Raw genomic sequence first — 24,811 nt, 5'->3', positions numbered from 1 at the left:
ATAACAAGGAAATGGATGGAGAGCCCTGAACAGCACCCAAGCCTGCCCTGCAACAGCCCTGCGAAGCCCTTTCAAGCCCTGTGATCGCCCGCCCCGCCACAAGCCCGCCACGCGCATGCGCGCACTGGCCCCGCCCCGACGCGCGCCGGCCGCCCCTTTCCCCACCCGCAGTAAACAAACAACCGACTCCCCGGCTCCCGCCTCGTGCGCATGCGCCACCCGCAGGGCGGGGGTGTTTTTCTGCGTCTCCCCCGGCCGCTGGCACACCTGAGGCGCCCACGGCGCATGCGCGGGGGAGGCGGTGAGGGGGCGCGTGAAAAGGGTCGGCCGGGCGCGCAGGCGCAGGCGGTGCCGTCGCAGCCTGCGCAGGGAGAGTTGGTCGGGGCTGGGGCCGGCGCTGGGTCGGGCCGGGCCGCGCCGGGCGCGCTGACAGGATGGACGAGGACGTGCTGACTACGCTGAAGATCCTCATCATCGGCGAGAGCGGCGTCGGCAAGTCCAGGTGAGGGGGCGCCCGCCTCCCCCGGTCTCTCGTGCCGCCGCGCGGGGCGCCGGCCGCGCCCGGCCTAGCCCCACCCGGCGACGCGTCGGACACCCCCCACCCCCCACACCCCCCCCCCCCCGCCGGGAGCGGCCCGCCCTGCGGAGGCCTAGGCCCCGCGGGGGAGGGGGGGAGGCCGTCCTCGCCTACTTCCCGGGCAGCCCGACTGCAGGCGAGGGGCTGCCCTTCCTCGGGGCTGCCGGCCCCCTCCTCCTCCGCCCTCCCCCGCGCGGAGCACAGCTGGTCTGACCCAGTTGGAAGCTGAGACGCGGCAAAGCCCTGGGCGGCCTTGCCAGGGGGATCTGGGCCGCCCTGTGTCCTACCGTGCAAGAGTCGTCTGTCTCAAAGCCCTGCGTCCTGGAAAGACGTCTGCATAGCACTTCGGGGCATATCTAGTTCTCATGCATATACATATATATGCGTACATATAAATATATATATGTAGTCTCACATGTGTCCCAGCAGTGGGTGGAAGGGGGCAGGGGAATATAAGGTAGGAAAGGAGTGAACTAATTCTACCACTGACTTTTCTGTTGACTAATTACACTGTTTCACAAGTACTTCGAGGTTGATTTTGCACCCTTCTCGTGGCTTGTGTCTAATCTGCCTTTTTTTCACTTATTATTTTTTTTCCCCCCTTCTTGGTAGTGCTATAGGTGTTAGTAAAGGAAGTGGAACATAAATGCAAGAGTGCATTTGGGAATATACCACGCAAGTCATGTTAGATTTAATGTTTTATGTCAGTAATCTGAGTCTTTCACCATGGTCCTAAATAACATAGAAGCTGCTAATTAGAAAACCCTGTATTTATTGCAGATCTGCCAGTCACTTCTTTCTGTTAGCTACTGAATCAATAATCTGTTGCAATAGTCTTTTTTTGTGTGTGTGTCGGATGTGACTTGAGCAAATTTCTTCTAGGTGAAGTCATCTCTTGTATATGTGGCAGAGTATATGATGGATTTTTTTTTTCCCCCTTAGGTAATATGCACAAAGTGTTTCTATATCTGGTTATATAATTATTCCTTTAAAACAGAAACATGTTTGCGGCGGGCAAGATGTTGTGTTTGGAAGCCTTTTGGTGCAGAAGGGGTACAAACTTCTAGAACAATGGCAAGCTATTTCTACTGTTAAACTTCTGTGACTTTTTCTGATGAATGTAGTCCTTAATGTTCTGTGTGCTCAGGTCAAAGAGTTGCTCATGCAAATACTACATGAGCTTACAGAAATACTATGTGAGGCAATATGAAGCCAAAAATGTCATACTTCTGTACTAAATTCTAGAAGAGTAAAAATAGATTCTGATAGAAACAAAACACTGAGAAGTAGAGCACGTGACTGGTCTGGGCAACTGATCCAAGAACTTGAGTGGTACTCTTTTTCAGAGAGACATACTCGGCGGTAGAGGAAAAGGCTCGGGTTCTTCTAACTGAGCATGGCTACTGTAATAACTGCATTCCCTTTTTTGGGTTTTACAGCAGAGAAATGATGGCAAACTGAGACCTGTCTTTATTTAGCTATCTGATATTCTGTTACTTGTAGTATACAGGCTTCTGGCAAGCTATGGATATGCTGCAACAACAAATTGTCTGGTATTCTAACACTGTCTCTTATTTTCTCCCCTCCCTATCAGCCTTCTGCTACGGTTCACAGATGATACATTTGACCCAGAACTTGCAGCAACAATTGGTAAGTATGTGCTGATGCTACTTGAGAAATATTTATACTAAGTTCAGTATGAAATTGTAGCTTGTTCACACTTGCTGAACTGGTAATGAAGTTCAGACATGTCTGCTCTCCTGTAAGAAAAGGATGATGTGGGCTCAGTTTTAGTATACAACATTAATTGATATAGAGTCTTAACTGTTCCCTTAGCTGTCCCCTTTATGCAAAACTCTATCCTTGGCTGGGAAAACAGATGTGAATGTCACTCTTCTTCATCATGAAGGTGAAAGTCATGAGTGAACAGAGTAGAACAGAGTGCTCTAGTAGAACAACTTGCAGTTCAGTGTTTGTCAGCATTTAGGGCTAAAATGGAAGTATAAGGGCTACTATTAGGTCTCCCGCTTATTCATCTGTGGAAGAAAGCTATCAAGTTGTTTTGAATATCAGTATTGCTGTCCAGAACGCGTATCATGACGTGATAACTACGTAGCTATCTTAGGAGGACTTAAGACCCTTTAGAAAGGATGTTAGCTCTTGCAGCTCCAAAGAATACTGTGGTGTACTGGGCTGCTCTGTGTAGCCTCTGCTTTCCTTCTATAGGGAGGAAATTACAATGTGACTTTTCCTCTCCTGCTTAGCAATCATTTCCTTGGCAGCTAGACTTTGAGAAAAATGGAAGAGAGCCAAGAATCTAGAGCTACTGAAAAAGGAGTGATGTGTCATTGCTTTGTTGGTATGATACCTACCAACAGTGAAATCAGTTGTGCTGGAAGGGAGTGACCCAGAACGCAGGATATAGTATGTACCTGGCTGTGAAAGGAAGCAAAATGAAACTTCTAAGAATATCATGCAGCTATCTGTGCCAAATGAATTACTAAAATAATGGAATAATGGAAAAGAGAGAGAAATATTTCCACACAATGCATCTTAATTCTAAAACTTTTTATTTCCTCTGTAGGAAGAGTTCTGGCTAAGGACTTGCATCATGTTGTTGTGTTTTTTTTTTTTTTTTTTTTTTTTTCCCCCCCCTTAAGTTCAGGTGTTGGTAAACAGTCAGCTCTGCCTAACTGCTTAAGAGAAGTGAATAAATTGATCTTTCACTAATGTTAGTAAGATACTATAGGAGTACTGTTTCATGTGGAGCATTGAAAAGCCTAGTTCATAAGAGACTTCTTAATACTCAGCCTGCTTTCACTTTGCCTGTCCTTTAAATAGCTTCTGTTGGCTATGACTACCACCTGAGAATCACTGGTATAAGCATATTAAGATTGGAGAATGATCACTTGCAAAAACAGTAAACAGGCATATGCTGCTAAGTACTCATAAGATTTTCCTGGCAGTGTATAACTTCCTGAGTAGGTATGGAGGTTGTTTGTTTTAATAATAAAAAATCCAACTGATATTACCAATGCAGTGGCCCAGTTGAAATCAGGGTGCCATTGTGTGCTGACCTCTGTAGAAACCCAAAGACTGTGGTTTTGTTCCGAAGATTATAACTTCAGGAAAGACTGAAATCCACTTATAGATGGAGATTTTTGGAATATCCATAATCTAACTTCATAGGCCTGCCTAATAGGGCAGTGGCAAAATTTCAGAGCTCTGTTATCGAACTTGTAAATGGTAGCTTTCAAATGCCGTCAAGCCTAAACTTAGTGCCTCATTAGCAAAAGAACTATTTTAATTTTGTCCCAGAAAGGACAAAACACTCATTGAAGTTGCTGCTGCTTTCCTTTAACTCGTGTAGGCCATGGAGAAATAATTGCTGGTTTGTGCATTGGGGATACAATTTCTGATGCAAGACAACTTAAAGTAAATAAATAAACAAACATCTTCAGGTAGCCCTATGTCAGTGCTTCCATCTTCAGTTGTACTGTGTACAAGAATACTATCTACCCAATATTGACCTAAAGTTACTGAAATTAAGCTTTGTGGTTTGTGTGAGACTTAATAGCAGTACTTAAGCTGTCTGGGCACCTATTCCAACTGTGCGCAAGATGGTCATAGAGCATGTCCTTTGACCTGTAAATTAAGTTGATTAAAGAATACCTGCAAGAGGAATCCAGTATTGCTTATGAATAAGGAAAATTTGCTTCTGCAAGTAATATGAATGCAAGTCAATTAAATCTGACTTTTTTGTGCTGTCTGCAGGTTATCTTTTTGTATAGTATCTTAGATGCATCTCTCTAATATCTCTGTGCTTTTAATATGTTCTAGATGCTTCAGCTTCCAACCCTTCCTTTATAGGTGTAATCTTATCATAAATGTAAGACTTTTATTAGCGTCAAATTAAATGTCTGCTGCTCATGTCTGCCACCCATGTCTGCCTTCATCCATAAGCATACAGTGATAAATACAAACAAGATGCTCTTCTTTCACGTGGGTATTTTCATCTGTTGAATGTCTGCATAACAAATCCATCTCAGCTTGTGATTGGAGTGTTGTGAAGAGGATGGGGCAACAGTTAAGTCTCTAAGTGAGGAGAGGACCACAGCATCAGGGTCATAGCTGATAACTTGCTCAAGTGAAAGGCCAAATTTGGACTCATAATGCAGCTGATTGTTAAGTCCTTAAACTTGCTAACTCTAGAGGAAGGCTTGCTGTCTAAAACTGACAGATAACATAATTAGTGTCTTTTATAATATCAACATCAAAACCTGATCTGAAGACTACTGAAGCTTTTTCATCAGTGCTATTACATTGGTTAAAAAAGCATTGGTGATAATGCTTTGCAATTTGGCATAATTACATTATACCATGATAAATTGTAAAAGCTTTCTTTTTTTTTTTTTTTGTGGCTTGAGAATAATGCCTATCAAACAGTAGCCATAATGTAGTCTTGTATGTGTTTGGTGTGTTACTTCAAAATGAAACACAAACTTCCATGAAGAAATGAAACAATATTACATCTTACAAGAAGAGTTAGTCATGATGCGAGTTTGAGCCAGAAGGAAGAAATAAAAGAATGTACACAGTCCTTCGGTAGACTGGATGATAGAATCATGATAAATTGCTAGGCTGAGCAGGTTGGTCTCATGACTACAGTGTTGGCTTGGGTCATAAATCTTCATTAGTTCATTCTCATCCCACTTAAAAGAACTGTTGTATGATTTTTTTCCAGGCTGTGAGTATACAGGGGGATTTTTGCAAACTGTTGATTATCATATGGATTTATTTTTCTCTGCTTCCCAGTTGATTCAGTCTTGCTGCAGTCTGTCCCTGGGAACTAATCACCAAAATGAGAACTGGATCATAATGAATACTGGGTCCTTTACCATGCCCATCCCCTAGAATAAGGAAGCCTCCTCTCTTCTGGACTCTGAGATATAATTGATGATCTCTATGCATGGTATATCTGCTCTTGCATCTCTTGTACTGTTCACCCAATAGAGTGTCTCTTCCCAGCTGAGGGGAGGAGCATAGCCTGTTTTTGTTCTTTCCATTACTTTTTAACAAAGGACTTGAGGATTCTTGAGAGAGGAGAGGGTAGAAGGAGGCAGGGCTGGAGCAGACTGTGGTAAAGACGGCAACCTTGTATCCTAATCTAGTTTTGGCACTGAATATACTTAGAATCACATTACTGCCTTGGTATGTCACCTGTGTGGGTCAGGCAGTTGGTATGGAATAGCTATGCTAGCTTTGATATTTCAGATACCAATAGGCTAGCTCAGTCTTAATTTGTGCATCTTTATAAAGGGGTTGTTAGCGTTCTGCTGCTCTTACGTAGCCTTTTTACCAGCCTCAAAAGCTGACATCAGCGAACTATTTGAGAAAGAAAGTAATTATTTCCTGAAGTAATTCTACCTCTTCAGGGTTTGTCAAAATACAGAACAGTGTGTGTGGTAGCTAATTATTGGTAATTAAATAGCAATACCTCAGGGTTTACTACTGGCAGAGTAAGATGTCCATGTCTTATGTGGAAAGGGTGAAAGAGTATTCAGTATGAGCATTAGTTGAACAATTTAGAGTTTGAATTCTGAAGCAGATGTACTAACCTGGAATGTACATGATCGTTTGGTAGAAAAAGGAAAGGAAAGTTCCAGAGACTGAGCAAATACTGCCCTGGATCACCGTAGCTGTTAGGCAGCTCTAGCTGATGTTTGTAGTAGTATCATGCAGTAGAGCTAGGAGGACCCCAACTGTGAAAGTCTTAGAGCATAGTGTGGAGCATCCGTTTGAGAAAGCAGGGTGTGGGTGTGTTCTCCCTGTCTGGAAGGGGAACAAAACCTGGGCTTTGTTTTTTTCCCTTTTTTAATTACTCGGCTATAGCGGAGAAGATGACTATAGCATTTCCATTTCTTCTGGTGAACATATTACTGAGAGGCACTGTGTCAACTCTAAATTTAGGACAGGATTTGTGGTTGTCCATATAGATAAAATAAGTATTTGGAGTGAGGTCTTAGATATAACTGTTTCCTATTACATTAATCACAGAATAGTTGGGGTTGGAAGGCACCTCTGGAGGTCATCTAGTCCAGCCCCAGGCTTGAGCAGGGTCAGTTAGAGCAGGTTGCCCATAACTGTGTCCAGTCAGGTTTTGGATATCTTCAAGGATGTAGATGTTCTGAAGACGGATCCTAGATGCCAAGTTCAGACCTTTTGTCCTTTAATGTCGTTAGTACATACTGACTGCTGATCTGGTTGAGGTGGCTATAGTTCTTATTTGGGTTAGGAAATGATGAGATGCATATGCTATATGTAAGAATGACATCATGAGTAAAGCCTTAACTGCAGCATAATTGGTCTCTTGCAATGACCTATTGAGACATAAAGATGCCTTATCTTTGTAGCTTGTGCAAATCAACAGCTGGTGGGTCCAATTTAATATTAAAACCTAACCTATCAATTTGTATGCCTGGGATTTTTTTGTGTCAGAATTTTCTAATAATCCTGTGGTATTTTAAGGAGCATGAGCAGCTTTGAGCTGACAAATACTCTGACTCCTGGTAGCTTCAGTTGGACTAAATGTGCCTTGCTCTTTCCTCTTGCCAGATCACCTGTCTCCTCCTTGCATTCTCTTGAGACAAATTAGTTCACAGTGCTTCATTACAAAGATCTTATCAGGCTATGCCCCAGTGCTTTGTCTGTTGTCCTTACTGCTTGTGCTTGTGCTTACTTGATCTTTGTATGAGAGCTTCTAGATAAATTCTCAGTGCAATTCTTATTTTATAAATGAAGTGATGTATTGCATGCGTATTTGTATTTACATCTGATGTCTCTAGTTTTTTGGCCTTCCTTGCACTTAGTCTTGCAGCTCTTAGCTGCCCAACTTGCCAGTTACTTACAACACAAATAATACACTCCAACTGATGTTGCACTTGGGATAAATTCAGTGTAGCATACTGGCCTAAATGCCAGAGTAGCATGACGGTGACAGAATTGTTTTTTCCAGACTGCAGTATGCTAGCATGCAATGCTGAGTCTGTTTGGTGAAGGCAGTAGGTGTCAACACACAGGAGCATAATGTAATAGTGCTTTCTTGTTTCTGGCTGCCCTCCAAGGCACAATGGAAAGCACTGTCAGCTTTCTGTTATCAAGGCTAGAACCATCACTCTTCTTGCAAGCTTGGAATTGATGTTTGCCACATGAGCAAATCTCTGCCTTTCACTGAAGTATTTAGAGAACATAACTACTCTGCTTGCTCGATTTAGTGAGATGTTCTTGAGCTCTGCAGTTCTCCACTTGTTCTATTGATGCAGACTGATTATCAGAGACCTAGTTGTTTAAACAACTTTTCTTCTTTAACTGGGTTTTGCTTGTGTTGGAATCCTTTCTATGCTGGAATTATATTTCCCACTTCTTGATCACATTTCAAAGGATATATTTTAGTGTGTTTTTTAGCTAATTTTCATACTCCTTATTTTTTAATAACCAAGCTATAATACATGGAATTTGTTCACTATTTTAGTTTCTTAATTTACTTGTATTGCGCATGCAGAATTTGAAGTGGTATCTCTGTTAGTTTTGCTGTCAGCTTTGAGTTAAGTGTACATGCATCTCCTATTCAGTGAAAATTGCATAACTGTCTAGGCACAAGGTGTTGTGTCTATCCACTGAAGGGGAGCAGGATACCCTCACTCCAAAATACAGCTAATAAAAGGTTTGCTTTAAAAAAAAAAAAAGTTTGCTTCTTGAGACTACTATGAGCTATTTTGGATTTGTTACACTACATAGCTGATAGACTTGTAATATCAGTAGTTGTAGTTTTTGATGTCAGGCTAATGGATAAAAAGAATGCACTGAGAGCTGTTGAAAGTCCTGACTGAGCAATGACAATTTTTACAGTTTAGGAACAGAATTATGCAATTACTGTTAAAGAGGAGATTCTGTTCATCTAAGCTACTGCTGAATTCTGAAAAAGCAACAGGACAGGATGTTCTTTAGGATCAATTTGAGACAACCTTTAAGCATAGGAATCCTCTGTGAATTTGGTAAAGTTCTAAGAATTGGTGTTTAAAGGAGAAAAGTTAATAGTGACTAATCTTTTCTGTGAACTTAACTCTGGAGTAATATACCATTCTTAGGCATGGCACAGAACACTGTACTACTGCTTAATCTTGGATTCAGAATATCTGTCTCTGAAAAGTTTGAGTTCTGTTCAGTTACTGCAAAAGTTAATATACACTGCCAAAATTGTGCTTGAAACTAGAATTTTGGCTTTTTCCCAGTGTAAAACACAATCTGAAAATCGTAATTCATTAGGTTTTTAGCTGTTCTTGACACTTTAGGGAAACTACCTAGCTGCAGAGCAATGGAATAAAAATTGTGTGGATTTTTTAACCTCTCGTAAATCACAGTTGTAGTGACTTCATGAGTCTGCTTGCAGTGTGCATACTGAATATCCTCTGTGACTTCATAAGCTGAGTGTTTTTGACAGGCGTTTGCATTGTTCATTACCTGCATAGCCTTGAACTTAGGTGCGACATAGTTATGAGGCACTGCTTAAATGTTCTGTGTCAGAATAGTATAACAATTTCTTATTTCTACTGTAGCAAATATGATGGCTACTATCCTAAGTCAAAATGTATAAACTTTTTATCTGCTGTTACACCTGAAGATTGTTTGTATGTAAAGGTATCAACTTTCCATGCTACTTTTGACTTCATTTGAGGACTGCTGCTTGGTGGGGAGTATGAGTCACCCTAAAATAATTTAAACCTACTTCCAGTTATTTGCTATTAGTAACCTAAAGATTAAACTATGATAAAATGAGACTGGGCATAGTTATGTTCCAAACTGCTGTGTGTTGCTGTATGCTTTAACTTTGCACAATCATGAGCATCTTCTTGTCCTCAGTTTGAGTTTTGTGCAGCTTGTTCCTGGGCAAATAGTAGGCTGTTATTTATTTCTTCTCCACTGAAACTACTTGTCATATGTTGAGATAGGTAGCTGTTATCAACAAATTACCGTGTTGCCTTTGTGCTTTTCACTCGGTGAGAAGGTGGTAATAGTGAGTTCCTGATGCTACTAGAATCCCTGTAAGATACGTACTTCCTGTAACCCAAAGCTTACGTAACAGTAGTCCTTCTAGCAAAGATCTGTTATCTAACATTATTTCCTGCAGAACAGATGTCATGTATTAGATGAGTCTCCATTCATACCAATTTACCTCGTGCTAACTGCCTTGATGAGATTGAGTAAGCTGTTTCAAACAATCTGACTGTTTGCTGCTTCCATATCTGAATGCTGCTTCCTCCTTTACTTTAGAAGTATGTTGTTCTTCAAGACCACTAACTTGCCCAAGGAGATAGCACGTTTGAGTAATGAGTAGAAAGTTAACCCATTTGAACGGTAAACTTGAATATTTGTCCAGGAATACAGTGCTTTAATACACTTCTATACAATATTTGCTGAGTCAGTGGCCTGAAAGGTCTTTCGGCTTTTGCAAGAGCCTTTCATCTGCAAAACCTTGAGTTTTGAGAACAAGGTTTAGAAGTAACTGACAAAACTTACTCATCCTGCTCCTGTCAAAGCACAGCCTGTTTTCAGAGTTTTTTCTTTTTCTTTTTTCTTTGTGTTGTAAAAATGGCTATAGTATATGCTTGGGCAACCAAAATATTTTTCTTCTAGGTGTGGACTTCAAGGTGAAAACTATTTCGGTTGATGGAAATAAAGCTAAACTGGCAATATGGGTAAGTTCCCTCAAGTTCCTAATGTGCTGCTTTGTTTTAGGAATAGTTAAGGTTTGTATAGCGTACTTGTATAGAACCAGTATCTATCTTTCTTATTTAATAGGAAGGCAATTTAGAGGAGTGGGAGGTTAATACTGCTCCATTCAGATAGTAGAACGAACTGTGGGACAGTTGACTGATAGGGCAATTCTGTTGCCTATCAAATTCCACAATGCTGTTTCTGGGTCTGATTTGGATGGGAGAGGAGAGAGGAAGAAAATAAAAGGGTACTAAATTGATCTGACTTCACAAATGTGAATGTGGTCACTCCTAGACTTTTTTTAATGCATATTCACTGCTCAGTTTCCAAGGACTTACCTGCCTGATATTGTATCTTTAATAGAACACTTGAAGAGTGTGGGTATTGCCATTACAAATCTAATGCTTTGCAGTGTACCTCATTCTTCTCTGTAATTGACAGTTTTTAAAGGGTATACTTTTTAACAAGCATTTTAGGCAAAGCTTAGTAGTATACTAATAGATTGAGACAGTGTTGCATACTGAATTTATGCTCAGAAACTTTACCTCTCCAAACAATTTATAGCCAAAAAACTTAGTCTCATTTAAAGAGAGGCTTCTATATGCTTGAATTCAGTTTTACTTAACTGATGCAACTGAAAGAGGGAGAGGTAATATTTGCGATATTAACCTTAGAACGCTCAGCATCTACTCTAGTTAAAAGTAGTACTTCTGAATTCATGGCAAGGATGAAAAAATACTTCCAAACTTATTTCTTTTTAAATTTATTTTAATATTCTCTGGTTTGCCAACTGGCTTTCATGTTTGTGTGACTTAAAACATGTTTTGAGTATTTTAACTCAAGTGTGACTTCTTGTAGCAGGCAGGAATAAAACCTTGTTTCTCATAGTATCAGGATATCTGACCTTTCCTGCTTGGAAGGAAGTAGTGGAACATGAAATTCATATTACAGTTCTTCCTTTGCTTTGAGGGTGCTTCAAATCTCAAGTAACAAACAGGACTTCTGTCTTAGCAAGACAGCAGTAATCATCACAGAAATGAATGGATTTGACAAGGAAAAAAGTTGCAGGAACTTCAGACGTCTAGACATGTGGCAGGAGAAAGACTGATAGCAAAACAATCAACGATCATGGGGCAGAAATTGTTACAGAGGACTCTTAGGGTTTATCTTCTTTCCTGTTGGTGAATAATTTCCTCCTGAAGAAGTAATTTTGTGAGGTCAGTTGGAAAAGGAAAGCTTGTAAAGGTGTGCCATGGCAGAAAAAGTTTGAGATTACGAGGTTGATTGAGATGTAGAAAGTTGGAAAGCCTAGATCAGATACTTGGGCCCTTTGTCAGGGAACCATTTTGAATCCATACTGTGTTGCATGTGGTACACACGTTAGGTGATTGTTTGTTCCCTTTACATTTGTGTTTGTGAAGGTGACCTCAGTTGACAAAAATGAGAAACTTAATGGTAGCAAGCTTCTAATGGTAGCAAGCTTCTAACGGGGGTGTGTGTGTGTGTGTGTGTGTGTTAGGGAGATGGAGCTTGGATGAAGCTATATAAGTCTTTGATGCTGAAGTCTGCAACGTGTAGAGTGATGAGATAGCTTGCACTATAGCTTAGTCTCAAAGAGGATATCAGCATTCTTATACTTGCTTTTATAAAGCTCTTGACACTAACATTTTTGAGGGTGTAAATCCAACTTTACTTAAAAACCTGAAAAACTAATGTTGGCTCTGTCATGGCATGCTAAATGCATTTACTGTGGCTCTGAATCAAACTTAAAGATGCTGCTGTTAAAAGTCAGGGAACTGGTTTTGTTGCTGCAGGTTCTGATGCTTGTTACAAAATCTTAAACCTAGTTCTGCAGCTATGCTTCTTTAAGTAGCTCTACAAGCTACAGAGCAACTACTTCAGCAGAAAAAAACTACATTATTGCTATGAGTCCTGTCACTCACTACACTTAACAGTTTAAAGCTGTTCCCTAGGGCAGGCTATATAGGGTCTAAAGCTCATGTACAGTAAAATGGCAGAGGACGTTATAAGCTCAGTTATTCTGGTAGTTGTATATTTTAAATGACCTTGAAGCTTATTTTGTGTATTTGTTAGAAGCAGAATACTGTGAGAGCTAGATTAGATTCTGCTCAAATCTTGAATAATGGAATTTTCTGAATGGCTTTTTAGGATACTGCAGGTCAGGAGCGGTTCAGAACATTAACACCCAGTTACTATAGAGGTGCACAGGGTGTTATTCTAGGTAAGTAAAACTTTGCATGCTATTTTGTATAATGCTTGGTTTTCTAGTCTCTATTTGAGTTATATGAACTCTGTGTAACCTTTCTCTAATATCTAATTGATAGTAAAATTTCCTGGTTTCTGAACTGGTGTGTTCAACAGCTGATACTAAAGCATCTTGAGTTTGATGTCTGATCTCTTTCTCATGCAGTCTATCTTGCCAGTCTGAGAACCACTGGTTAGCATGAGATAGAATCTACTGGTTTTTCAGTGTGTAGCTTGGAGCTGTCCCTGTGCTGCTAAGACTTTGCACTCTATTTACTACCTCTGCTTTTTGCCTGTGCTTAGTAAGCCTAGAGTCAAAAGATTTTCTTTTATCCTCAGAGAGTGTTCTTTCTCTGTGGGTATGTATGCAGCCTTCTCTTCCTTCCCCCATTCCTTTTTCCTAATGAAACATTCTGGAATCTGTATGATGGTGGGTTTTTTGGGGTTTTTTTTGTTTGTTTGTTTTTGTTTTGCTCTTGGTGTTTCTCTACTGAGGGGGTATTACGTTGTCAAAATCACTTAGAGAAGACTAGTTGGGAGTATAAAATGCACCAGTCAGTGGAAGAAACCAGCCCAAACGCCATAATTGCAACTTTCTAGAGAAATATTTCTTGCTTTTCTTTTGTATATGAAAACCTATTAACTATGCACTGAGCTCTGAAGTTCTGTTTCTCCACTGCTAGAATGGAGGGGTTAAACTACAGAAATTAAGGGTAGAGAAGGTTAGGTTTTCTTGAGGTTTGTTTTTGTTTGTTTGAAGTTGCCTCTGACTTCAGAGGATTCTTGAGAAGACTGGCTGTACAATTACTGTGTCATAACTTGTGTTATGAAACTGTTCATGGTAGGTTTTGTGTGTACTGTTTCTCGACTTTGAGGTGCGTTATCTTCCAAGTACAGTGAGAGATGCTGTTAAGATGTTTCTTGTCAAGTCACTTGCTTCCACTTGCTGGCACTTAACTTGCTGCTAACTGTTGAGAGCCCTAAAAGTAAGCAAGTACAGTTTGGGAGCCTGAAAGTTCTGCTGTTGAGATTGTTCTCTGATTTTTTTTTTTTTTTTTTTTTTTTCTTCTCTTCCTGATTATGTCCGTGTTAAACAACTTCTTAAAGATAATGTTATCTGTTCAGGACAAGCTGTAGGTTTGATTTTTAAACCAACTTTTCATGCCAGCCTGGCCATGGGAAATGAGAATATGAAAGAAGAAATAGTTCTATAGCTTGAAATAGTGTCTATGCTAGCTGTAAATTTAGATGGTCACCTGGGTGGTATTTTTTAAGGCTAAGAAGGTCTGCTTTTTGTCTGCAGTTTGTTCCTAGCTTGTCTTCTTGCTTCTACCTTACACAAATGCTAAATAGTTTGAAGCACTAAAATACTGATAAACCTGTACTAGGGTTCAGTAATTCACTGGAATTTTTTGAGGACTAGATGATACAAAAACAGTTTACTTCTGTAGCTAAATCCATTACACAGCAGTAGTGTTAGACAAGTCTTAATTATCACAAGAGAGGGAGACTCAGAACTGTCATATTTTGGCATATCTTGTCTATAATGTTGTTGCTAGTAAGTATGCTATACCAGAGGTCTGCAAGTGTATAGTTCCTTGGAGAATGATAGTCTCTAGCCTGAAAACTAGGTTGTCTAAACACAAATTAGTCCAAGAATAGAAGATCACTGAATATTAAAGTTGCTCAGCATTAGTATCAGCAGTGATCGTTGGACTCCTTGGAATTCCTCTTTGTTTTTTTATTCAGAAAGCTATCACTTTTGCTTATTTTGTAATGAAAGCTGTGTTTCTTGGAGAAAATGTTGCGAAATAATATTGCTGATATCTTTCAGTTTATGATGTCACAAGAAGAGATACCTTTGTCAAGCTGGATAACTGGTTAAATGAATTGGAAACATACTGCACGAGGAATGACATAGTTAAAATGCTAGTTGGAAACAAGATTGATAAGGTAAACTGAATTCAACTGTGATGAATAGTCTGTTGCTGTGTATTGGTCATAGTACATATTAATACTATGTCTTATTGTAGGAAAACCGTGAAGTTGACAGAAATGAAGGTCTCAAATTTGCAAGAAAACATTCCATGTTGTTCATAGGTATGTTATTTGCAAAGATAATCTTGATTTTTCTGTTACGTAATGAAAACTACCACTTCTGCAGGACTCTTGGTAGTCTTTATACATACAGTCTAATGATACTTCTCTGCTGCAGTAAGTGCAAGGGTGATGGGTATTCTCATCTTGTTTAAGATTGTGTCTAAATATGTCCAGATTTCAAGTTGAATTGTAGATGAGTACACTGAGATGCATAACAATTAAGGGTGGAATACTGGCCCTATTGTGGTCTGACAGAACCTGTTTTAGCTTTTTTGAAGCTTTGGTTATTTGCCTGATGTTTCAGAGCTAGTTGCTGAATTAATAACAGTAGCAAAATGAAAGATGGAAAACTGGTACTAATGGCCAGCTCTCAGTATAGCAAAGGGACTAGTACTTGACATAAATCTGCATTGAAACTGGGATATAACGTCATTAACTTGTAAATGGTGGGTGGGATGGAATAGTGACATAATCCAACTGGAGGAAACATGTCGGTATCATCTTGCTGCAAAATGAGATGAGTCTTGTAGTCAAAGCCTTGTGATGATAAACTTGTGCATGAAGAGTCATTTATCTGTTTCATTTAAGGATCAGCAAGGATTACTTTAAAGGATGACTCCAGTGGCAAAGCTGCTCATTGAGTTCCTGTGCTTTAGATTGTGTTCCTCCTCTCTGATTAATGATAATCTGTGTAGCATCTTGCTGTGTTTGTTTCTGGCTTTGGTGTCAGATGTGGAAATGGAGGAAGTTTGAAGTTGGGGCACAGGCTGTTAAGTGCATGGAAGATGCAAAGAAATATGAGGCTTACAATATATGTAAAAATGAGCTAGATATCTGCAGAGCTGTATAGAAAAGCAGAGCAGTCTTACAGGAGAACTGAACAGTAACAGATGGTATCTGTTTGCTTTCATAGTATACCCTGTCAACAGAAATTTCTTGGACTTAAGTAAAGATCCTGAATGAGATCCTTACTTGATGAACTATATCATGGGGGCTGATGCAGAATTGCATGCTACACAGTTCTTTGCTTCTTATATCTGATAGTACTATGGTTCTGATCAGTGTGGAGAACTGAAATATGGAATGGTGGCCAGATTCATCAGACATCTTGAGGTGGTATAGCCTGCCTTTCTTTCTACTGAAATGCTTTCTGCATGTTTATAACAAGCAGATAAAAATAAACCTAGGATATAGTTGTCTCCATGTAGTCCAGTGATGTTCATCTTGGAAACCATTTTTTATAGGAGAGTCCATGAGTTATTGCCTTATGTGGCTATATGAGTCTGCATATCTGCTAATTTTGGTATGGTTGCATTACTGTAGAATGTATTGTAGAAGTACAGTGTTGTGTTCTGCAGCATAATGGATCTCTTTCAACTGTTATACTTGCTAAAAATTACATTAATGATGACGATACCAGAGCTTATGATTGTGTACAGTTTGGTAATAACAGTATCAAATTCCAGATGTATGTTTCTATACTGATTCTAGAAGTTGTGAATAAGTTGAGCTTGTAGGTTAAGAGTTAACTGAAAGAACAACTACTGAGCAAGTTATTGATGGAAGCTATGCTAACATCTGATTTCTTGCATCCCTTCTCCAGAGGCAAGTGCAAAAACATGTGATGGTGTACAGTGTGCCTTTGAAGAACTTGTTGAAAAGATCATTCAGACTCCTGGACTGTGGGAGAGTGAGAGCCAAAACAGAGGTGTAAAGTTATCAAACAAGGAAGAAGGATATGGAGGAGGAGCATGTGGTGGATACTGCTCTATGTTATAAACTTTGGGAAGCTTATTCTTTGCATATTTAAACAGATAGTGACATCTTTCTATAAATAAATTCATTAAATGCTATTTTTAGGGACCTTGCAGTTTGCACATATTTGTTTTGTATCATGGCAGTGAACACTTGTAGGAAAAATGTTCTGCAGCTTTCCCAGTTTGAAAACGTTATGGTAAGCATGCCCAATTTGCAATCTTCAGGTTTTTATAAGTAGCATAAATAATGTGCAAGAACGAATGCACTCAGAATTTTATGCTCATAAACATTCATCATGTAACTACTCTAAACAAATCCATCTAACACGTAGACATTACTGCATTGTCTGCTTTTTGTCTCATTTTTAAATACTCTTGAAATTATAGAACTATATAGTATGCACAGATCCTGAAAACCGTGCGAGCTATAAGTATGCATTTCATCTCTTCTAGTAAATGCTTTTTTTATGGTATTAAAAACAGCACAGTTATACAGTTCTTAGACAAATCTGCTAAATTTTTGTCTTTCAGCAGAGCTGTCTAAAATATGAACTGGCACAGGCCATAGTTAGTTTCAGCACCTTTTTGAAGAGATGCTTTGAAAGCTTCCTTTGCAATGCTGGGGAATGCCCTTTTTTTTCTTTTTAATCATCGCTTCAGTTGACTGCTTAACTGGAGTTTTAATCCTGTGATATTTATATACTAAATTCATGGTACTCTTGCACTCTAGGTTTTTATGATGCGATCTACTCTAGACCTGCCACAGAAAGTCTTCATTTTGGCAAAGAGTTTGAATGACATCTTTGTTCTTTCATTGTGAATCAGTTTGCCACACTTCAGTACAGACACCTAATTTTCCTAAATGTTTGTAATGTAACTTAAACTGTAGCTCACTATGGCTATGAAGATCTGTATCATGTCTGCTTTGTGTGGCTACTTGTTCAGAAATATAACTTCCTGTCCCAGATACTAAATGGGAAGTTATATGGCTTTTGGATCTCTGTATGGAAAATACTATTGCAATGAGTATTCACTTGAATTTACTGTAATGAAGCCAATGATTTGTTTCAGAAGACTTGTATAGACTAATAAATTTTTTTTCCACAGTATTCAACTTTTCTAACCTCTTCCTGTTGTAGAGTTGTATATTTTCTAGTGCATACAGTTTTAAAAAGGTCACTTTTTAAAGAGGGATCATTTCTGAAGGATAAGACAAGGATGCCATGTTAATTTCTAAAAATAATCACTATAGTGCAATGGGAAACTGCACTGCTGGGCAGTTTCTTGTAACTATAGTGATTTACAGTACCTTTTATTACTGCAAGGTTTTGTGTACATGTCAGCATACATGATATGTATTTTGCAGCAGATTTGGCTGCATATGTTAAAATATACTTTATTCTTCACATGGAAACTTTTCTATTCTGTTTTACACTTGCTAGAAAACAATACCAAAATTTGAAGACTTCACCATGCTAGTTGTTTTTACCAAATATTGTATCTACAGTATTGTTAATGTAGTAGGATAATTTAAATATGTAAATGTAATTAATATTGAATACACATACATGTTGTATTAAAGTGTTAGATTTGTGTTACTGTTTCATGATACAGCATATGCGGGCTAAACAAGTCTTACTTGTTAGTATTGAGGTTACTGTGGATTTCTGTCTTGTGTAGGCTAGCAGCTAGAGAAAACTTGTAGAAGCATTAAAACTCTGAACAAGTGGCTGTTATTTTAGTATTATTTCAGTAATACTGGGCAAAGTGTCATAATGCTGGCAGATTCCTGTAATTTGTTTCCATACCTATTTCCCCCCCTAGTGTGGGTGCACCCTTAAATCAGGAAGAAACTTACTAATTTTCGGTTTCTCATGAAAGGTCCATTTATCACAGGACCTGGATTCTTCTTTCATTCTGCCTTTGCCAGTTCTGACAGCTTCCCTTTCCAAAGGAAGGAACTGCAGGATACTCTGAATAGTGGGTATTGTTCTGCAGAAGAATCAAGTCACTTACTCCTCTCCCTCACTCCCCCCAAAAAATTTGCAAGGAAAGAGTGAGCATCTTGAAACAGCATATTTAGCTAGACTAAAAACAATTAGTGTTTTGTTTTTTGTTTGTTTGTTTGTTTGTTTTTTTAAGCAAACACTTCCTAACTGATTTGCAAGTAACTTTTCCGTCTTCCTCTCTTAAGCATGTTTGGTTATGTACCTGAGGAATGGCTTCTCCTAGAGTCTTGCCTCCATTCTCCATTGCTCTGTCAAGCTGTGTACTGGGGGTTCATGCGCTGTGCTTCTAATATTAGTTAGAGTAAATACTGTATCAATTGCTTCATTACTCTGATATTTCTATTAGCCCTTGCTGAGACTCAACTTTTTGGGCTGCCATCTTTCACATGACTGTTCCTCTCCTTTCAAAACTGCTTTTCCTCATTGCAGGTCAGTGTTTTATCACCATTTTCTCAAAGTGCAAGTCCACTGTTGTGACTGTAATATAAGCATCTTTAAAACTAGTGCTAGCTGTATCATAACCTCTGCTTAATACTGACATAAGGGTTATTTCTTTGCTATGAAAGATTGGATATCGCTGTCAGAAAAGTACACAGGAGAGAGATTTTGTTCAGTCTACCTCAGTAGGTAGCTGAGGGATAAGGGGGATTGCTATTCTTTGTTTTTCATCAAGTAATGCAAATGTGTCCACTTCTGTAGCAGTAGTTTTATAAGAAAATACTAAAACAGAATAAGGCGTAACAGAAATTTCATATTATCACAAAACATTAAAAACTAAGTTATTTCAAGTTAAGTTACTACACCCCTTCAGTATTAAAAGTCTTGACTAACAGTTAGGTTTTGGTGGCTGGCAGGGGTTGTCCATAGCCTTTAAACTAGGCTGGAAGCATATGACAGGACAGTTGTCTTCTCAGAACTTACGCTTGAAGAATGCTATTGAATGTTGGTATGATTTTTGTCTTGGATTTCTTCTTCCCTTTAAAAAAGGGAGATGAGGAAGTCTTCTGATGGAGACTTCAAGATGCTCTTTTTATTTCATAGTTTTGTTGGTGAGGCTTTTATACAAAGGACTGCATCACTTTCCCGCTCTCCTACTGCAATAATGAGATTAGCAGCTGGCTGAAAGTAAGTCTTAACAAAATGAAAATGAGTTCAGTAAGTACCCAAACAATACCAGCAACTGTTTCCTCAAACTTGGCAGAACTTCAGGAAGTGGTGGTGTTGTTGCTGGCTTTATGTACCATGGTGGCAACTGCACTGTATGCTTCGTTTCATTAGTCTCTCTGCCAGTAATCTGAAGGATATATAGTGAACTACAGTAATCCCTATAGTCCTGTCCTACAGCTTTGTGCAGTGTAGTAATTTGATGTTTTGAGACTGAACTGGATTTTTTTTTAAATAAGCACTTCAGGTGGAACTTGGCCAACCTCTGTTGTGATCAGCAGAGGTTACTACTATCTGCCTAATAGAGAACTGATTTGAATGTTCAAGGCACTGCATCTAGTCCATCTATGCTATCTTGTTCAAAGCTCCTGTAACAGTTTGTTGTCTCACTGTCTGTGATGAAGGTGACAGGAATCAATGTTAGCATGAGCGGGGGTTCCTTATGTTGCCAGATAAGTCGTTACGTGGTTCGTAGAGCTCGCTTCAAGGGCAACATATAAGGAGTTTTTTCCTGGTCACTTTCCAACAGCTTCGGTATTTGGGAAAAGAGGGCTCTCCACTGAAACTGTCTCAATTTTGTAAAGTCTTCCTCTACCTTCTTTTGAGTACCTGAGGCACCTTAATTAGTAATTAGCGAAGGGTTATACAGGCAAAGAACCCTAAAAGAGTGTTTCCAAACCTACTATGTGCTTACCATCAATGGCTGATTTAAGTGCAAGAGTGGGAAGGTTTGTCCTTGTCCTTGTGCCAGAATAACATCTGGTCTTTTCCTTTTAAGCTAAATTGGTCATGGTGGTTAACTACTAAAGATTTTTCTGTTGCTATTAGTTTCTCTGGTATCTATGCATAGTTAGAATGATAACTCATTTCCTAGTGAAAGTCTGGAACTTCTGGGCTGGTGTGTGTCTGCGTGTGGGCTGGGGTGATCAACTCTAGATTTACTTGGTTCTAATAAAAAGATCCAACCAGAAGATATGTTGACAGGAATGCTTGGTTCCCAGTTCTCTTGCTTGTCAGGCTGGGCTTTCTGATCCGAGGAGTGGGGCTGTCATGATGTTCATACTGTAGAACCTGTTCTTTAGCATACCTGGATCTTGAGCCACTCACTGCTTCCTAGAATTAGGAGCAAAGTCTTAAACTGGCATTCTGGGATTCAAGAAAGAGAGGTAACAACAGCCCAAACTGCAAAGGCAGTTAGTCATCTTTTGTATTGGTTAGAGGTTATGTATTGGCTTGGAGATTCAGCCTCAAATGTAATGAATTATTTTATTTTAGAATGGATATGGCAAAGCTGCAAAGCCTGTGGCTGGTTCTTATCCAAGAGAACAGAGTGAAGGATACCCATATGTGCTATAAGCAAAAGCTGGGCTTTATATACTGATAATGCCTGAGATTGTTGGACACGTCTTATGGGTAAGTAGAGATTTCATGGTAAAACTTACTGTTTTTTTTTCCTTAAGTTTTGTAGGTGTACTGCCTAAAAGAAACTACTGATAACTTTCATTTCTAGTGAGCATATGTATTTTTCACAGTCATTCACTAGTCAGGAAAAGATGGGACATAGAAAGGACCCCTTTCACTATGTGTGCCCTTTATGTATAGATGGAAGGCAAAGGTTATGAAATGCTGAGAAATATGACAGTAGCTGAGTTCTGTTCAGTTAATGAATCTGTACTTGTTGTTTTTATGTTGGCAAAGTAGTTAGTTTCCTGACAAAAGGTGTCTGTTGTTGTATCTTAGACTTTTTTGTTGTTTCTTTGGTAAAGAAAACATAGGAAAATGCTAGCTTGAAAATGTTAGGATTGCTTTTAAAAGTTTAGGAAGCTTTGTCTCACTACAAGATTGTGCTTTAGAGTGCTGCTGACCAATGCTGTTAGCGAAGTCCTCCTGTAACTGAACTACTTAAACATATGTAGATTGTGTGGGTAACTGTTTTAGAATGGGTTTGAGTAATTTTCTTTTTAAGGGCTAGGGATGCTAGTCAGAGAAAAATATACTGTCAGTGGTAACAGCATAAAGCTTTCTCGTATGGAATTCTACAGATACCAACTTCCTTTCCTTTCCTCCAGAGTTTTGATCTGTACTGAGAGTCCATGCTTTGTGCCTCGAAACTGTGGATCAGGTCTGTCCCACGGCATGTGCTGGGGTCTTGGTTCCTCAGTTGCTTGCACTGAAGATCTAACTGGGGTGTTACTCAGCTCTGATCTGGCCTGTGTGCTCTAGCTTTCTTCCTCCCAGAACCCAGGCAGGAGGGAAAGGTGCATATCTGGTTTTCATCCTGAAATGAGAATTGAGAGGTAGGGGGGACATAAGGGCCTGGAAGTGAGAATGCCTTCCCAAGTGGCAGAGGTTAAATGTAGCTATAGGGAACTGTGTGTGTCAGTGTGTGTGTATGTGTCTCGGTGTGTCTCAAATTCACTCAGAAACAATCCTAGGCTTTTTTTAGTCAAATTGTTAATAATGATCTTTCATGTAATCTGTTGGAGGGCTAAGCAGCATTCAAGCCTTGGCAATAATGCTTGAATTAAATTTAAAAGATGTGCTGGTTTTCAAGACTGTGCAAACATTATTCTTAATAGTGTTTCCTGTAACAGCATTTGAGGCAAAGCTTATAGGGGGAGAGAGACTTAATAAAACAGCAGATCTAGTTGGAAAAGACAGACAAGCATTTACACACAGATGTCCTTGTTCAGATCCTTGAAATTGTGTAATAATGCTATTGCACATATTGCCTTATTTCTAGGTGTATTAAACCAGAATGTCTGCTTTTTCAAGATGGGTAGCAGTCTTCTGAATGTACTGAAAATTACCGTATATTTCATAGTAGTAGTGAGAAGCAATAAAAGCATTGAAATGCATTTGCTGTGCCCTCCAAAGAAGTCACAGTGAATACAGATTGGAACACTTCAAGATATTTGCTGGAAGTTGAAATACATCCCTTGTTTGCAGCCTTGGTCTGAGAAAACAGAGCCAGGAGGGACTTTAAGACATTCATTCTCTCTCTCTCTCTCAGTATACTCAAACCGTGCATATATTTAAAATGTTCTAAAAGGAAACCCAGTGAAGATTTTATTGCCTCCAGTGACAACCTCTTCCACTGTTTTTGTCACCTTTATAATAGAAAACTTTTACTAATACATAACCTTTATCTCCTTTGCTATGAGTGCACACCCCTTTAGCTGGAGCATCTACAGAAATCTCTGTATAGATGACTATCTGCTTAATGGCACAAAGCTTAAGGTTCTTTCACTTATGACACACAAAATGGAGAATTGAATTTCCTGCTGGACATCATTGTAAAGTGACACCTTTCAATTTTTTTTGTGCTGTTGGGGTAATACAGTACAGAGCTAGTAATGTAATCTCTCTCTGAGCCTGCCTTTTTTATCTATCTCTGTATGTATCAATCTCTGTGCAAATAAACCATACCAAAGAGCTTAAACCTAGTAATAGACTCAGTTCTTGGTGTGACTCTGAGGAAAAGCAGCTTAACTGCATTGTATCTGTGTGGCCTTATTTTATATACAGAAAACATCTTGAAGGATTTATTTCCTTTTCCTCTCTCATTAAAAAAGAGAGTTTTTTGCTTAATGAAAGTAGGTAGTCAAAGTATTCCAGAATGTCTGTTGTGGAGCTTTGCCTTTTAGCCAAGTCCTAAAAAGCTATGATGTCGTTGCTAGTCGCTCGGAGCTTAGGCAGATCCTTGGGGATCATCAGTGTTAGCTGTGCCCTGCTGCTGCATGGTAGGAATCAAGTAAGCGGACGTGGAACCACATGAAAATGTTAAGGGAAGACAAATGCGGAGGAGCCCCTAACTTCTCTGACAGATGGAGATTATTATTATTTTTTTTAAGTGTGTCACATAATTGTGAATTATTACACCTCGGTTATTTACATGCATGTTTTCTCATTTGTTATGTGCTTATGCTTCTGTCTTGTCCCAGGACTTCACATTAAGGTGCTTGATGGCTCTGGGCACTTCCCTGTAGACTCAGGGCACTTTCCTGCAAAGTTTAGCCCTGTCAACGCTATACGGTTGAAATCCTTTTGCAATGGCTGCTTTTAATATGTTAGCAACCACATGTCGGTGATTAACATTAGTGTGGTTTCCCTATACTTAGTGGAAAGTTATAGGTCTAATGTTCATTTAGTAATAAAAGGATATTAGATTGGAAATATTTTAGGGATGTTCAATCTTCCAGGCATGGCTGCAGTTGAGAAGGGAAGACATTGCGTAGCACTGAGACAGCAGTGTAGCTTCATGGAAGTTTATTCTAGAGAATACTGTGGTATTTGGTGATTACTTGCAAGCCCTCAGTGTCTGCATTGGAAGGGGGATTACTTTGATGTGTTTACTAACAACAGCTGTGTTTAAATAATTCCACTATTGATTAGGCAAGGGATTATGTACCTTCTGAAGACTTACGTTGCTCAAATCATGCTCTAGAAATGTATACCTTGTTGAACCACGGTGCTCAGAAATCCATCCTGTGCTGTTCAGAACGATCAATGATAATAGAGGGGCTGGAAGAGACATGCTCTGCGGCTTGACCTGCAGCTGCAGTGCAGACAAAGTCTCCTGTGTCTGTCCTTGCAAGTAGCATGCTCTCTTCATCCCTAGACGTGTTTACAGTGTAACCAATGTGGGGAAGTGAGGGAGAAAATTAGGAAGGGAAAGAAGTGAAAAAAGTAGGCTTGTGAACGTGCAGGATAGTCTGCTCTTCTCTCTCTCCCTCCCCCAGCCCCAAACAACTAACAAGACAGATTAGCATAAAGATTCTTTTTTTTTTTTTTTTTTTTTTTTTTTTTTTTTAGGACTATGCTATTGCTCAAGTGGGGGTGTGGACTGTATGAAAAATGATACCTAAGCATGTGTAAAATAGCTTTAAGATGTGAGAGTTTGTGTGTGTTCTCGTGCTCCATAGCATCTGCCTCCCTTGCAGGCTTTCCTGTAGGCTTCGCAAGGGTTACAGGAGTTTGCCACCAAGCACAAAACTCTTTTCTCTGGAGCTTTTATCGTTAAACTGACCTATTGAGAAATTCCCCCTTTGGCTGTCTGCAGCGACTTTTATGAAGTCCTGTCAAATCTCCTAATTCTGTTTTGGTCTTTTGGTGCAGTTTTCTTTTATCCCCAAACCAGCTCTCCAAATTTGCCAAAGAAAACA

General features: G+C 39.4%; 1 protein-coding gene and 1 long non-coding RNA gene across 2 annotated transcripts in view; one reads left to right on the top strand and one right to left on the bottom strand.

Moving 5' to 3' along the window:
* The window catches only part of LOC135327438 (uncharacterized), a 39,572-nt gene extending 39,224 nt beyond the window's left edge, over positions 1–348 (bottom strand). The window contains exon 1 of the long non-coding RNA XR_010387569.1: positions 268–348. This is a non-coding gene — a long non-coding RNA (uncharacterized LOC135327438). The remainder of the gene's footprint in view (positions 1–267) is intronic.
* Positions 280–17,582, top strand: RAB18 (RAB18, member RAS oncogene family). The gene is made up of 7 exons (XM_026101569.2): positions 280–502; positions 2,172–2,227; positions 10,271–10,332; positions 12,521–12,593; positions 14,451–14,569; positions 14,650–14,716; positions 16,320–17,582. Exons 1-7 carry the CDS (start codon positions 435–437, stop codon positions 16,493–16,495), a joined length of 621 nt encoding a protein of 206 aa, XP_025957354.1. The 5' UTR covers positions 280–434; the 3' UTR covers positions 16,496–17,582.
* Positions 17,583–24,811: the final 7,229 nt, after the last annotated feature.

The sequence above is a fragment of the Dromaius novaehollandiae genome, chromosome 2 (assembly GCF_036370855.1).
Source record: "Dromaius novaehollandiae isolate bDroNov1 chromosome 2, bDroNov1.hap1, whole genome shotgun sequence".
Classification (NCBI taxonomy): Eukaryota; Metazoa; Chordata; class Aves; order Casuariiformes; family Dromaiidae; genus Dromaius; species Dromaius novaehollandiae.
This window is presented reverse-complemented; position numbering and strand designations above follow the sequence as displayed.

Excerpts from the sequence above, each read along its gene's own strand:
- RAB18 (XM_026101569.2), top strand. The coding sequence starts at position 435 with ATGGACGAGGACGTGCTGACTACGCTGAAGATCCTCATCATCGGCGAG. Across the intron at positions 503-2,171 it reads AGCGGCGTCGGCAAGTCCAG|CCTTCTGCTACGGTTCACAG; the intron begins GTGAGGGGGCGC and ends CCTCCCTATCAG. Across the intron at positions 14,717-16,319 it reads ACATTCCATGTTGTTCATAG|AGGCAAGTGCAAAAACATGT; the intron begins GTATGTTATTTG and ends TCCCTTCTCCAG.